Source organism: Phacochoerus africanus, chromosome 5, assembly GCF_016906955.1.
Source record: "Phacochoerus africanus isolate WHEZ1 chromosome 5, ROS_Pafr_v1, whole genome shotgun sequence".
NCBI lineage: Eukaryota > Metazoa > Chordata > Mammalia > Artiodactyla > Suidae > Phacochoerus > Phacochoerus africanus.
The window spans coordinates 119,179,146-119,194,105 of record NC_062548.1 but is presented as its reverse complement, the minus strand read 5'-3'; the positions used below and the strand labels follow the sequence as shown (position 1 = coordinate 119,194,105).

Sequence of the window (14,960 nt, the reverse complement as noted above, 5' to 3'; positions counted from 1 at the left end):
GTGTAGTACATTCATATAGTTGTGAAACCATCACCACAGTCAGTTTTACAACATTTACAATCACCCCAGAGAGAAACTCCGTACCTTTTAGCAGTCAAACCCCATTTTCTTATGCCATACCCTGACAACCACTAATATATTTTCTGTCTCTATAGATTTGCTTATTCTGGACATTTCATATATACACGGAATCATATAATATGCAGTTATTTGTGACTGTCTTCTTAGAAACAGAAGTCCAGTGAAAAATGAAAATACTGATTTCCTAAGTGTATCAGTTGTTCAAAGATTATAAATGATGATCTGTATTTACCAAATGTGCTACCAAAGCATACAGAGATGCAAATCTTTCACCTGTTTGAACAACAGCTAGCTGATAACTAACTTTATTTACATAGCTCACAGTAGTGAATGAGAAAGGGAGCAAAAGAGACTGTTCTGAACCAGGATAGATGTTTCATATTACCTTCTTGAAATTTTTGTACTTTGCTTTTTATGGTTGCACCCATGGCATATGGAAGTTTCTGGGCTAGAGGTCGAATCAGAGCTGCAGCTGCCAGCCTCTACTACAGCCACAGCAATGCCAGATCTGACCGGTGTCTGCTACCTACACCACAGCTCATGGCAACACCAGATCCTTAACCCACTGAGCAAGGCCAGGGATTGAACCTGTGTCCTCATGGATACCAGTCAGGTTTGTTACTGCCACAAAGAGAACTCCGAATTTTTATACTTTTTATTAACAGAGAAACCCCTGAGACCTCAAGACTAGTCATAATGACCTTGTAATCTAGTTTCCAAGTTATAAAGAAGGGTATTGATATTTTCATCAAAAAGCGATAATTACAAGTAAAGAAAAGGATGACAGAAGGGAGAAAAGATGAAATGATAAAGTTGTCTGGATGAATTTAGCATTGATCAATTATTTTTGGCCATGCCTGCAGCCTGTACAAGTTCCCAGGCCAGGTATCAAACTCATGCCATGGCAGTGACCCAAGCTGCTGCACTGACAATGTGGGGTCCTTAACCCACTGTGCTACAAAGGAACTCTAGTACTTTTGGGAGTTTTGTGTGTGTGTGTCTTTTTAGGACCACACCCATGGCACATGGGAGTTCCAAGACTAGGTAGGGGTCGAATTGTAGCCACAGCCGCCGGCCTACACCACAGCCATAGCAATGCCAGATCTTGTGTTTTTTGTGGGGTTTTTTGTTTGTTTGTTTTGCCTTTTTTTCTTTTCTAGGACCGCACCCACAGCATATGGAGGTTCCCAGGCTAGGGTCTAATCGGAGCTGTAGCTGCCGACCTTTGCCAGAGCCACAGCATTGCCAGATCCAAGCTGCATCTTCAACTTACACCACAGGTCACGGCAATGCCGGATCCTTAACCCACTGAGTTGAGGCCAGAAATCGAACCACATCCTCATAGATAGTATTTGGGTTCGTACCACTGAGCCACAGTGGAAATTCCACCAATTCTTTTTTTTTTTTTTTTGTCTTTTTGTCTTTTCTAGGGCTGCACCCATGGCATATGGAGAATCCCAGGCTAGGGATATAATCAGACCTGTAGCCACCTGCACACCACAGCTCATGGCAACGCAGATCCTTAACCCACTGAGCGAAGCCAGGGATTGAACCCGCAACCTCATGGTTCCTAGTCGGATTCGTTAACCACTGAGCCATGATGGGAACCCCTGTACGTTTGTTACTTCCTCATCTTATTTTACTGGTTTAGCTAGGATTTCCAGTGTAGCATTGAAGAGAAGTGGCAAGAAGGAATGTCTATGTTTTATCCCTGATCTTTAGAGAAAAGCATCTATTTCTCTCCATTTAAGTATGGCATTAGCATGGGGGAATTCCTCTCTGCTTCTTATTTGCTGTTTTTTTTGTTTTTTTTTTTAATCATGAACAGGTGTTAGATATTGTCAGATGCTTTTAAAATTTTTATTTTTTTCACTGTAGTTGATTTATCTGTCAATTTCTACTGTACAGCAAAGCGACACAGTCATATATATATATATTCTTTTTCTCACATTATCCTCCATCATGTTCCACTGCAAGTGACTAGATATAGTTCCCTGTGCTGTACAGCAGGATCTCACTGCTTATGACTTGATTTTCTAATGTTGAACCAGTCTTACCTGGAATAAATTCTACTTGGTTGTGGTAGATAATTTTTTTATATATATTGCTGGATTCAAAATGCTAATGTTTTATTGAAGATTTTGTATTTGTGTTCATGAGAGAGATTATCTGTAGTTTTCCTTTCTTGTAATGTCTTCATCTGGCTTTAGTATTTGGGCAATGCTGTCCACATAGAATGAATAAGAAGTGTTCCCTTCTGCTTTTATATGCTTGCAGAGATTATAAAGAGTTGCTATCAGTTTTTGCTTAAACATCTAATAGAATGAAATCGTGCATGATACTTTGTGTTTGGGGAGATATCAATAATTGATTTGATTTCTTTAATAGATGTAAGCCTATTCATATGATTTATTTCTCCTCATGTGTATTTTGGTAGATGATGCCTTTCAAGGGATTGGTCATTTTAGTTAAGATAATCAAATTTGTAGGCATTGATCTCCCACACACTTTACTCTGAACCTCTTAAAAACCTAGACTGTTTCACAAAGGAGGCAAGAATATACGATGGAGAAAGGACGGCTTGTTCAATAAGTGGTGCTGGGAAAATTGGACAGCCACATGGAAAAGAATGAAATTAGAACACTCCCTAACACCACAAAAATAAACTCCAAATGGATTAAAGACCTAGATATAAGACCAGACACTGTAAAACTCCTAGAGGAAAACATAGGCCATACACTCTGACATAAATGACAGCAACATCTTCTCAGATCCACCTATCAGAGTATTGACAACAAAAATAAACAAATGGGACCTACTCAGACTTCAAAGTTTCTGCACAGCAAAGGAAACCCTAAACAACAAAAAAAGACAACCCACAGAATGGGAGAAAATCTTTGCAAGTGAATCGACTGACAGGGGATTCATCTCCAAAATTTATAAACACCTTCTGCAGCTCCATACCAAAAAAACAAACAAGCCTATCAAAAAATGGGCAGAAGATCTAAACAGACAGTTCTCCAAAGAAGACATACAGATGGCCAAGAAACACATGAAAAGATGTTCAACATCACTCATTATTAGAGAGATGTAAATCAAAACCACTCTGAGGTACCACCTTACACCAGCCAGAATGGCCATCATCCAAAAGTCAACGAACAATAAGTGCTGGAGAGGGTGCGGAGAAAAAGGAACCCTAGTACACTGTTGGTGGGATTGTAAATTGGTGCAACCACTGTGGAAAGCAGTATGGCGATTCCTCAGAAAACTAAATAGAACTACCATTTGATCCAGCAATCCCACTCCTGGGCATCTATCCAGAGAAAACCATGACTCACAAAGATATATGTATTCCAATGTTCATTGCAGCACTATTTACAATAGCCAAAACATGGAAACAACCTAAATGTCCATCGACAGAGGAGTGGATCCAGAAGATGTGGTACATATACACAATGAAATATTACTCAGCCATTAAAAAGAACGAAATACCAGCATTTTTTGCAACATGGATGGACCTAGAAACTATCATGCTAAGTGAAGTCAACCGTACAATGAGACACCAACATCAAATGCTTTCACTGACATGTGGAATCTGAAAAAAGGACAGACTGAACTTCTTTGCAAAACAGATGCTGACTCACAGACATTGAAAAATTTATGGTCTCTGGAGGAGACAGTTTGCGGGGTGGGGGAATGTGCCTGGGCTGTGGGATGGAAATCCTGTGAAATCAGATTGTTATGATCATTATACAACTACAGATGTGATAAATTCATTTGAGTAATAAAAATTTAAAAAAAAACCCTAGACTATTTCTTATTCATCTTTGTGTCTTTCTACCACCTAGCATATCATAGGTATTCAATAAATGTTCAAATGACTTGGGTTAACATAATTAAGTTTAGTAAAATATACATACCAAATACATATGATAAAGGACTAAAATTTAAGTTAACTCTGGATACTCAGCTTTATTGACTTTGTACTTGGGTGTTGACTGAAGAAAACAAAAAAAAAAAGAGGATGCACAACCTAAAAGTTAAGAGCTAGGTTTTATTCAACCAACAAAACTGAGGATTTAAGCCCAGGACACAGCATCTCAGATAATACTGAGAGATTGCTCCAAAGAAGTAGGAGAGGGGCCAGGATATGTAGGAATTTTTTGCAACAAAGGCTAGGTAGTCACAATATCAAATGATTACTGTTAATAAAAGAAAAACACATAGCTTAAGGAGTTTAGTACTCTTCTGTGTATGGGGAAGATACAAGACTCTAGGTTCATTGAAATCATTCTGTTGATATGCACCTCAACTCTCTGGGGCTAGTATCTTGTGCTTTCTCTTTCTTTTCTTTCTTTTTTTTTTTTTTTTTGTCTTTTTGCTATTTCTTTGGGCCGCTCCCGCGGCATATGGAGGTTCCCAGGCTAGGGGTCGAATTGGAGCTGTAGCCACCGGCCTACGCCAGAGCCACAGCAATGCGGGATCCGAGCCGTGTCTGCAACCTACACCACAGCTCACGGCAACGCCGGATCGTTAACCCACTGAGCAAGGGCAGGGATTGAACCCGCAACCTCATGGTTCCTAGTCGGATTCGTTAACCACTGCGCCAGGACGGGAACTCCTGCTTTTTCTTTCTGAGTCTCCTCTGAGTGCACCTTTGGGAGTGGCTGCAGCAGTTGAATGCCAGATGGTGGGCATCCTCTTTCTATCCTGAGTTCCCTCAGGGCTCACCATCTGGGTGGCAATAATGTGATGGCTTGACGACTGCAACATCTTTTGTGTATGGATACAGCAGGCAATATTTTTCACTCGTATTAGTTATTAATTATTAAGTATAAACTGTTTTCTGAATGAAAGAAACAAATACCAGAGAGCATAACATGGTTTTAATGATATTACCATCTAAATGAGAACTTACTCTGCGCCAGCATGTGTATGGGTACATACTCTCTGTGTACCAGGTATAAACAGGCTTCATGTGTATTGACATTTAATCTTAACAACAACAAAGAGTAAAAGGAGTATACTTAAATTAAAACATTGCCCTGATAACAGCATTTTAACAATATAGCAGTAGCTATTTTGAGAGACAGTCCAGCACAGTGATTACTGGTAGAGGCATTAGAAGCCTGGGTTCAGTTTCCAGCTCTACCTCCCAGTAGCTTTGTGATCTTGGGCAAATTGCTTAATCTTTTTCTTTATTAAATGAGGATTAAAAACCAGGAGTTTCCACTGTGACACAATGGCATTGGTGGCACCTCTGTAGCGCCAGGGCGCAGGTTTGATCCCCTGCTGGCATGGTGGATCTGGTGTTGCCATAGCTGTGGCCTAGGTTGCAACTGTGGCTTGGATCTGTCCTTGGCCCAGGAATTTCATATGCCGTGGGGTGGCCGAAACGAACAAAAAAACCCTCTTGTGCCTTTTAGGTCATTGTGAAGATTGAATAAGTTAACACGGGTAAAGTACTTAGAATATTCTAATAAGTGCTCAATAACTATTAGCTATTAAAAGAGACTTTAAGGAGTTCCCGTAATGGTTCAGTGGTTAACGAACCCGACTAGCATCAATGAGGATGCAGGTTCAATCCCTGGCCTTGCTCAGTGGGTTAAGGATCTGGTGTGGTTAACAAACCCGACTAGCATCGATGAGGATGCAGGTTCAACCCTTGGCCTTGCTCAGTGGGTTAAGGATCTGGCGTTGCCATGAGCTGTGGTGTAGGTCAAAGATGCAGCTCGGATCCTGCGCTGCTATGGCTGTGGTGTAGGCCAGCGGCTGCAGCTCCGATTCAGCCCCTAGCCTGGGAACCTCCATATACTAAAGAGACAAAGAAAATAAAAATAAAATAAGAGTCTTTATAATGTGTCATGGTTGGGAACATAGATTTAAAAGATAGATTATCAAGGATCTGAATTCTATTTCTATCACCTACTAGCTGTCATCTCTGACACATAACCTCTTTATGACTCCTTCCTTTATCTATAAAATGTGGATAAGACTGTCTGCCTTGCAGTTCCTGGCACAGTGTAAAAGAGTAGTGATTATTATTCATGAAATAAGAAGTAATATCTCAGTACATTTATGATTTTTTTTTTGGTCTTTTTGTCTTTTCTAGGGCTGCACCCATGGCATATGGAGGTTCCCAGGTTAGGGATCTAATCAGAGCTATAGCCTCCAGCCTATGCCATAGCCACAGCAATGCGGGATCCGAGCCTTGTCTGCAACCTACACCACAGCTCATGACAGCACTGGATGCTTAACCCACTGAGCAAGGCTAGGGATCAAACCCGAAACCTCATGGTTTCTAGTCAGATTCCTTAACCACTGAGCCACGACGGGAACTCCTATGTATTTTCTGACTTAAAAGATCTACTAGAAACCATCTTTTTATCAAAAAAAAATTTTAGGTAATATTTCTTATAATAGAAAATATAAATACGTACACACACAAATAAAAGGTAGATTGGATGGTCAAGTAGAAGAAGGGAGTTAAAAGGTACAAACTACTGGTTATAAAATAAACAAGTCATGGGGATGTAACATACATCATGGTGACTGTAGTTGATACTGTATTGCGTATTTGAAAATGGTGTAAATCTTTTTTTTTTTTTTTGTCCTTTTTTGTCTTTTCTATGGCCACACCTGCAGCATATGGAGGTTCCCAGGCTAGGGGTCAAATCAGATGTACAGCGGCTGGCCTACGCCAGAGCCACAGCAACGAGGGATCCGAGCTGCGTCTGCGACCTACACCACAGCTCACAGCAACGCTGGATCTATAACCTGCTGAACGAGGCCAGGGATCGAACCCACAACCTCATGGTTCCTCGTCGGATTCGTTAACCACTGCGCCATGACAGGAACTCCTGTAAATCTTAGAAGTTCTCACATGGAACTCCTCGGTGGCACAGTAGGTTAAGGATCAACATTGTCACTGCTGTGACTTGGGTCACTACTATAGTGCAGGTTTGATTCCTGGTCTGGGAACTTCCGCATGCTTCATGACACCTAAAGGAAAAAATAATACCAAAAAAAAAGTTCTCATCACAAGGGCAAAAAGTCTAACTATGTGTGGTGATGGCTGTTATAACTATTACCTAGAATTACTGTTTTTATCATTTTGTAATATATACAAATACCAAACCTATGTAGTGTGTCTGAAATTAGTGTTGTATGTCATTTATGCCTCTCTTTAAAGAGAAAGAAAAAGGGAGTTCCCATTGTGGCTCAGTGGCTTAAGGATCCAGTGTTGCCACAAGCTTTGGCATAGGTTGCAGATGTTGAATATACTGCAGGTGTGGCCATAAAAAACAAACAAAAAAACACAGTAGGGTATTAATTAAACCACCTCACATGAAAGTCTGAGTGGGCAATCTCATTCTCAGATATGCAAAGGAGCAAAACTGTGATTATGACTGTTTTCGCACATTATCAACTTTAGTTTTAAGAGTGCTTTCTGTTACCAAAAAGTACATAGTAACCCCTTTTAAAGCCCTTTTGAGACCTTTACAAAGAATACTTTCGTTTTTTTTAAACTCTGGACCAGTTGTTTTCAACTTGGTGAGATTTTGCTTCTTCCACCCCCAGAGACATCTGGTATTGTCTAGAGATGTCTTTTTTTTTTCTTTTTTTTTTGTCGTTTTGCCATTTCTTGGGCCGCTCCCGTGGCACATGGAGATTCCCAGACTAGGGGTCTAATCGGAGCTGTAGCCGCTGGCCTATGCCAGAGCCACAGCAACACGGGATCCAACCTACGGCACAGCTCACGGCAACACCGGACCCTTAACCCACTGAGCAAGACCAGGGATCGAACCCACAACTTCATGGTTCCTAGTCGGATTCGTTAACCACTGAGCCATGACGGGAACTCCAATCCGAGCTGCTTCTGCGACTTACACCACAGCTCACGGCAATGCCGGATCCTTAACCCACTGAGCAAGGCCAGGGATTGAACCTGCAGCCTCGTGGATCCTAGTCAAATTCGTTAACCATTGAGCCACAATGGGAACTCCTAGAGATTTTTTTTTTATCATTATAACACTGGGATCTAAGGGGATGTGCATGCCACTGTCATCTAATGGGTAACAGCCACAGATGCAGCTCAGCTTCCTACAGTGTACAGGATAACCCTTCATGACAAAGAATTATCCTTCTCCAAAGGTCAATAGACTGAAGTTGAGAAAACACAATTTTGGACCAAAAAAGCTAATGACTTCCCAAGGCCACATATCTGAGATCTTATTTTAGAAGTGGGTCTCAACTGCACACATGGAGGTAGGATCTCTGGTCAAGATCCCTAACTAGAACAGTTTATATGAGCTTTCAGAGAATTAGTGGTCAGTGGTGCTTATTTTTCTTTTTTTTGTGTGTGTGTAGGGTTTGTGAAACAGGATCTGACCACCAACCTCTTAGTGATAATCAACAAACCAATTGTGAATATTTCGTTGATAGCCTTTTTGAGGAAGCACAGAAGGTTGGTGCCAAATCCTTGTCTCCCACTGAACAGAAGAAACAGGTAAGTGTCAATGAAATTTTTTTTTCATCTTTTGTCTTTTTTTTGTTGTTGTTGTTGTTGCTATTTCTTGGGCCGCTCACGCTGCATATGGAGGTTCCCAGGCTAGGGGTTGAATCGGAGCTGTAGCCACCGGCCTACGCCAGAGCCACAGCAACACAGGATCCGAGCCGTGTCTGCAACCTACACCACAGCTCACGGCAACGCCGGATCGTTAACCCACTGAGCAAGGGCAGGGATTGAACCCGCAACCTCATGGTTCCTAGTCGGATTCGTTAACCACTGCGCCACGACGGGAACTCCTCAATAAAATTTTTTTTCTCCCAGTATTTCTTAAAATATGGACCTTTAGGAGTTCCCTGGTGGGTCAGCAGGTTAAGGATCTGGCATTGTCACTGCTCTGGCTCTGGTTATAGCTGTGGCATGCATTCAGTCCCTAGCCCAGGAACTTTGACATGCTGTGAGCACTGTCGAAACAAAAAAGGTCCTGATGAAGTAGTAAAAATAAAAATAAATTTTAAATCCCAACTCTTGAATACACATCTTACTATGTAATATTCTGTGTGATAAAATATGAAGTATAGGAGTTCCCATCGTGGCTCAGCGGTTAACAAACCCAACTAGGATCCCTGAGGATGCAGGTTCAATCCCTGGCCTTGTTCATTAACTTAAGAATCCAGTGTTGTGGTGAGCTGTGGTGTAAGTTATTAACATAATGCATTTTGTTTTTTACTGTTTTTCAGGTAGATGTAAGTATAAAATTATGGAAAAATGGATTCACAGTCAATGATGATTTTAGAAGTTATTCTGATGGTGCAAGTCAGCAGTTTCTGAACTCCATCAAAAAAGGGTAAGTGATCTTTGTAAATAGAAGGTTTTATTTTTTATTTTTTTCCTGTGCTCATGGCATACAAAATTTCCTGGGCCAGGGATGGAACCTGTGCCACAACAGTGACAACACCAGATCTTTAACCCGCTGAGCCACCAGGGAATTCTGCTAGAAGGATTTTTTTTTTTTGGTCTTTTTAGGCATGCGGAAGTTCCAGGCTATGGGCTGAATCAGAGCTGTAGCTGCCAGCTTATACCACAGCCACAGCAACTTGGAATCTGAGCTGCGTCTCTGACCTGCCACCACAGCTCATAGCAACAGTGGATCCTTAACCCACTGAGTGATGCCAGGGATCGAACCTGTGTCCTTATGGACACCAGTCAGGTTCGTTACCACTGAGCCACGACAGGAACTCCCTCAATTTTTATTTTATTTTGTTCTTGTTTTTTGAGTGTTGCAGGTTTTTTTTTTTTCTTTATTTTTGGCCTGTTTCTGTTTTGTGAATAAGTTCTTTTGTATCATTATTAGCTTCCACATATTAGTGATCTCATATGATATTTATCTGTCTCTGTCTGACTTAGTATGATAATCTCTATGTCCATCGGTGTTGCTACAAATGGCATTCTATTTTCTTTTATGGCTGAGTCTTTCTTTTCTTTCTTTCTTTCCTTCTTTCTTTCCTTCTTTCCTTCCTTCCTTCCTTCCTTCCCTTCCTCCCTCCCTCCCTCTTTCTTTCTTTCCTTCTTTCTTTCCTTTCTTTCTTTCTTTCTTTCTTTCTTTCTTTCTTTCTTTCTTTCTTTCTTTCTTTCTTCTTCTTTCTTCCTTCCTTCCTTCCTTCCTTCCTTCCTTCCTTCCTTCCTTCCTTCCTTCCTTCCTTCCTTCCTTCCCTTTCTTTCTTTCTTTTCTTCTTTCTTTCCTTCTTTCCTTCCTTCCTTCCTTCCTTCCTTCCCTCCCTCCCTCCCTCTTTCTTTCTTTCTTTTCTTTTCTTTCCTTTTCTTTCTTTCTTCTTTTCAGGGCCATACCTGTAGTACATGGAAGTTCCTAGACTAGGAGTCGAATTGGAGCTGCAGCTGCCAGCCTACACCACAGCCACAGCAGTGTGGAATCAGAGCCATATCTCTGACCTATGTTGACGGGAACTCCTGACCAAGTAATATTTCACTGTATACATGTACCACATCTTTATCCAGTCCTCTGTTGATGGATATCTGGGTTGCTTTCATGTCTAGGCTGTTGTGAATACTGCTGCAGTGAACATTGGTGTGCATGTATCTTTTTGAATTATGTTTTTCTCTGGATGTATGCGCTGGAGTGGAATATTTTTTAAGGAATCTCCATACTGCTCTCCACAGTGGTTACACCAGCAGTTTAGGGGGGATTCCCTTTTCTCCACATCCTCTCCATCATTTATTCCTTGTAGATTTTTTGATGATGGCAGGGTATTTTAGATATGTTTCATTTGGAAGATTTCCTTTTGAATGTTGTTTACACATCCTTACTCATTCACAGATTTTTTTTAATAAATTCAGATTTTCATAAGATGGATTTTAAGAAAGCCACAGCTGTAATTTTGAAGGGTTAGGAAATTGAATTCTGATCAACCAAAATCTGACTTAAATTAATTCACTCTTCAGTGTTAACTTTCTACATCACATCCTAGTTATTATTTCTTATTTATGTTTAAATGCTTTATAATTTTCGGAGTTCCCGTCGTGGCGCAGTGGTTAACGAATCCGACTAGGAACCATGAGGTTGCGGGTTCGGTCCCTGCCCTTGCTCAGTGGGTTAACGATCCGGCGTTGCCGTGAGCTGTGGTGTAGGTTGCAGACGCAGCTCGGATCCCGCGTTGCTGTGGCTCTGGCGTAGGCCGGTGGCTACAGCTCCGATTCAACCCCTAGCCTGGGAACCTCCATATGCCGCGGGAGCGGCCCAAGAAATAGCAACAACAACAAAAGACAAAATAAATAAATGAATAAATAAATAAATAAATAAATGCTTTATGATTTTCAATTGCAAAGATTTCTAATTGTGATTTCCATTGCACTATACTGCTTATATTATATATTTATGATTCTGTTATATATGCCTAATCTAGAAGATTCTTAAAGCATTGAGAACTTGAAAATTACATATAATTTCATGACACCAAAGTATTACTGCTATTAACATTTTTTCTGAAAAAAAAAGAAAAAGAAAGAAAAAAAAACAAAAAAGCATTTTTTCTGGATTTCTTTTTTTTTTTTTTGTCTTTTCAGAGCCGTACCCACAGCACATGGAGATTTCCAGGCCAGGGGTTGAATCGGAGCTGTAGTTGCCGGCCTACGCCACAGCCACAGCAACGCAGGATCCGAGCCATGTCTGTGACCTACACCACAGCTCACGGCACCACCAGATCCTTAACCCACTGAGTGAGGCCAGGGATTGAACCCGCCACTTTATGGTTCCTAGTCGGATTCGTTTCAGTTGTACCACAATGGGAACTCATTTTTCTGGATTTCATTTTGGAATTTTCTGTGCATATAGTCATATATAAGGTATATTTGTTACAACTTTGACTTTACCTTGAACACAGGAATATATCTACATATTATTTTATCACAATGATGACCCATAATTTTTATATATATATTTAGTTGTTGACAATTTGATTATTTCTTGTTTCCCTCTATAAAAACACATCTGTAGTTCCTGTTGTGTCTCAGCAGCTTAAGGACCTAGTGTTGTCTCCATGAGGATGGAGATTCAATCCCTGACCTCATTCAGCAGGTTAAGGAGCTGATGTTGCCACAGGTTGTAGTGTAGGCCTGTGGCTGCAGCTCCTATTTGGTGTTTTTGTTTTTGGGGGGATTCTTTGGGGGGTTTTTTTGTTTTTCGTCTTTTTGTTTTTTCTAGGGCTGCACCCACGGCATATGGAGGTTCCCAGGTTAGGGGTCTAATGGGAGCTATGTCCACTGGCCTACATCAGAGCCACAGCAATGCGGGATCTGAGCCATGTCTGCAACCTACACCACAGCTCAAGACAACACTGGATCCTTAACCCACTGAGCAAGGCCAGGGAACGAAGCTGCAACCTCATGGTTCCTAGTCAAATTCATTAACCACTGTGCAGCTCCTATATGACCCCTAGCCTGGGAGCTTCCATATGCCATAGATTCAGCCCTAAAAAGAAAACAAAAGCAAATAAAAAAGTATCTGTGACCACCTTTGTACTTTGTTTTTATTAAGTTTTTGGCCATATTAGCAGCATGCAGAAGTTCCCCAGTCAGGGATTGAACACAATTCATTATTTTTTAGTATATTCACAGAGTTATGCAACCATCAGCACTGTTAATTCCAGAACACTTTCATCACCCTAAAAAGAAGCCCCATACTAGTTACTTTCTGTTTCCCCCTCATATTCCAACACGACGATCTACTTTCTGTTTCTCTGGATTTGCCTATTTGGGATATTGCATATAAATGGAATCATTTTGTGTCTGACTTCTTTCATTCAGCATAATGTTTTCAAAGTTCATCCGTGTTGTAGCTTTTTAACAATTTTTTCTTTTTTTCTTTTTTAGGGCTGAACCTGTGGCATATGGAAGTTCCCTGGCGAGGGGTCCAATTGGAGCTACAACTGCAGGCCTACACCATAGCCACAGCAATGTAGGATCTGAGCCGTGTCTGCAACCTGTACCACAGCTCACAGCAACACCAGATCCTTAACCCACTGAGTGGGGCCAGGGGTCGAACGTGCATCCTCAAGTATACTAGTCAGGTTCGTAACCACTGAGCCACAATAGGAACTCCTTTAACAGTTCTTTTCTCTATTTTATTGCCGAACTGTGTTGTGTTGTATGGATATACCACATTTAGTTTATTCACTTATCAGCAGACAGACATTTGGATTATTTCCACATCTTGGCTGTTACGAATAATGTTGCTATGAACATTTGTGTCCAGACATTTTTGTATGGACATGTTTTCAGTTCTCTTAGTTCTAGAAATAGAAGTGCTATTAACTCTGTTGTTAGTGTATGTTTGTTGGAGGAAGTTGGGGTTTTTTGTTTGTTTTCATTTTTGGCCGCCCAGAGGCATATGGAGTTCCTGAATCATGGATCAGATCCAAGCCACATTGCAGCTTCAGCTGTTGCACTGCAGCTGTGGCAACACTGGATCCTTAAACCTGCATTGTAGAGCTGCGGAGACATTGCTGATCCTGTTGCCCCACAGTGGGAACTCCATTTTTTTGCTTATCTTTAAAATTGGGTTCTTTACCTTGTTGAGTTGTAAAAGTTTTATCTTCTTGGAGTTCCCATCATGGCTCAGTGGTTAATGAATCCAACTAGTATCCACGAGGATGTGGATTCAATCCCTGCCCTTGCTCAGTGGGTTAAGGATCCAGCATTGCCATGAGCTGTGGTGTAGGTCGCAAGCGCGGCGGAACCTGCTATTGCTGTGGCTGTGGTGTAGACCATCAGCTATAGCTCCAATTCGACCCCTAGCCTGGGAACCTCCATATGCCGTGGGTGTGGACCTAAAAAGACAAAAGAAAAAGAGTTTTATTTTCTTGATGTCCTTTGAAGCACAAAAGGTTTTACTTTGATGAAGTCTGATTTATCCTTTTTTTTTTTCTTTTATTTTGCCTGTGGTGTTCTATCTAAGAAATCATCACTTAATTCAGGGTGCTGAACATAACTCCTGTGTTTTCTTATATTGTTTTGAAAGTTTGACCAGTATCTCCAAGTATTCTTTCAAGATAGATTGATAGAAAGAAAATTAATGAATAAAAGATGTCAATGTTCTTTCAGCTATTGATGCTCATATTCATGCCTCTGCTTTTCTAAAAAGACATACTGAATTAAAGTTAGGAGTTCCTGTGGTGGCGCAGTGGTTAACGAATCCGACTAGGAACCATGAGGTTGCGGGTTTGGTCCCTGCCCTTGCTCAGTGGGTTAACGATCCAGCGTTGCTGTGAGCTGTGGTATAGGTTGCAGACGCGGCTCGGATCCTGCGCTGCTGTGGCTCCGGCATAGGCTGGCGGCTACAGCTCCGATTCAGCCCCTAGCCTGGGAACCTCCATGTGCTGTGGCAGCTGCCCAAGAAATGCAAAAAGACAAATAAATAAATAAATAAAAATAAATTAAGTTTATATCCCATAGCACTGTCCTTAGCATGTGATTTCATGTATGACATCAATGTAATGGTACAAAGCACTTATTTTGGTCAATCCTTATTTCAGAAGAGTTGATAGTATTCTATGCCTAACCAACTTTCAGTGTGTACATAAAACATAGGTCTGTATATATGTATATGTACAATGTATATATAGATTTTTAATTGCTTTATGTTATTTTATTTTTATTTTTTGTCTTTTTAGGGACACACCTGAGGCATATGGAAGTTCTCAGGCTAGGGGTCCAAACAGAGCTGTAGCTGCTGGCCTGTGACACTGCCACAGTAATACCAGATTTGAGCAGTGTCTGTGACCTACACTACAGCTCACAGCAACTCTGGATCCTCAACCCACTGAGCAATGCCAGGGATCAAACCTGTATCCTCATG

At 41.1% G+C, this 14,960-nt stretch overlaps 1 protein-coding gene across 1 annotated transcript in view; it reads left to right on the top strand.

Moving 5' to 3' along the window:
• Positions 1-14,960, top strand: part of UBXN2A (UBX domain protein 2A) — a 36,973-nt gene that overhangs the window by 12,269 nt on the left and 9,744 nt on the right. The window contains exons 3-4 of the mRNA XM_047782554.1: positions 8,452-8,590; positions 9,331-9,437. Coding sequence (XP_047638510.1) covers positions 8,452-8,590; positions 9,331-9,437 — 246 coding nt within the window. The remainder of the gene's footprint in view (positions 1-8,451; positions 8,591-9,330; positions 9,438-14,960) is intronic.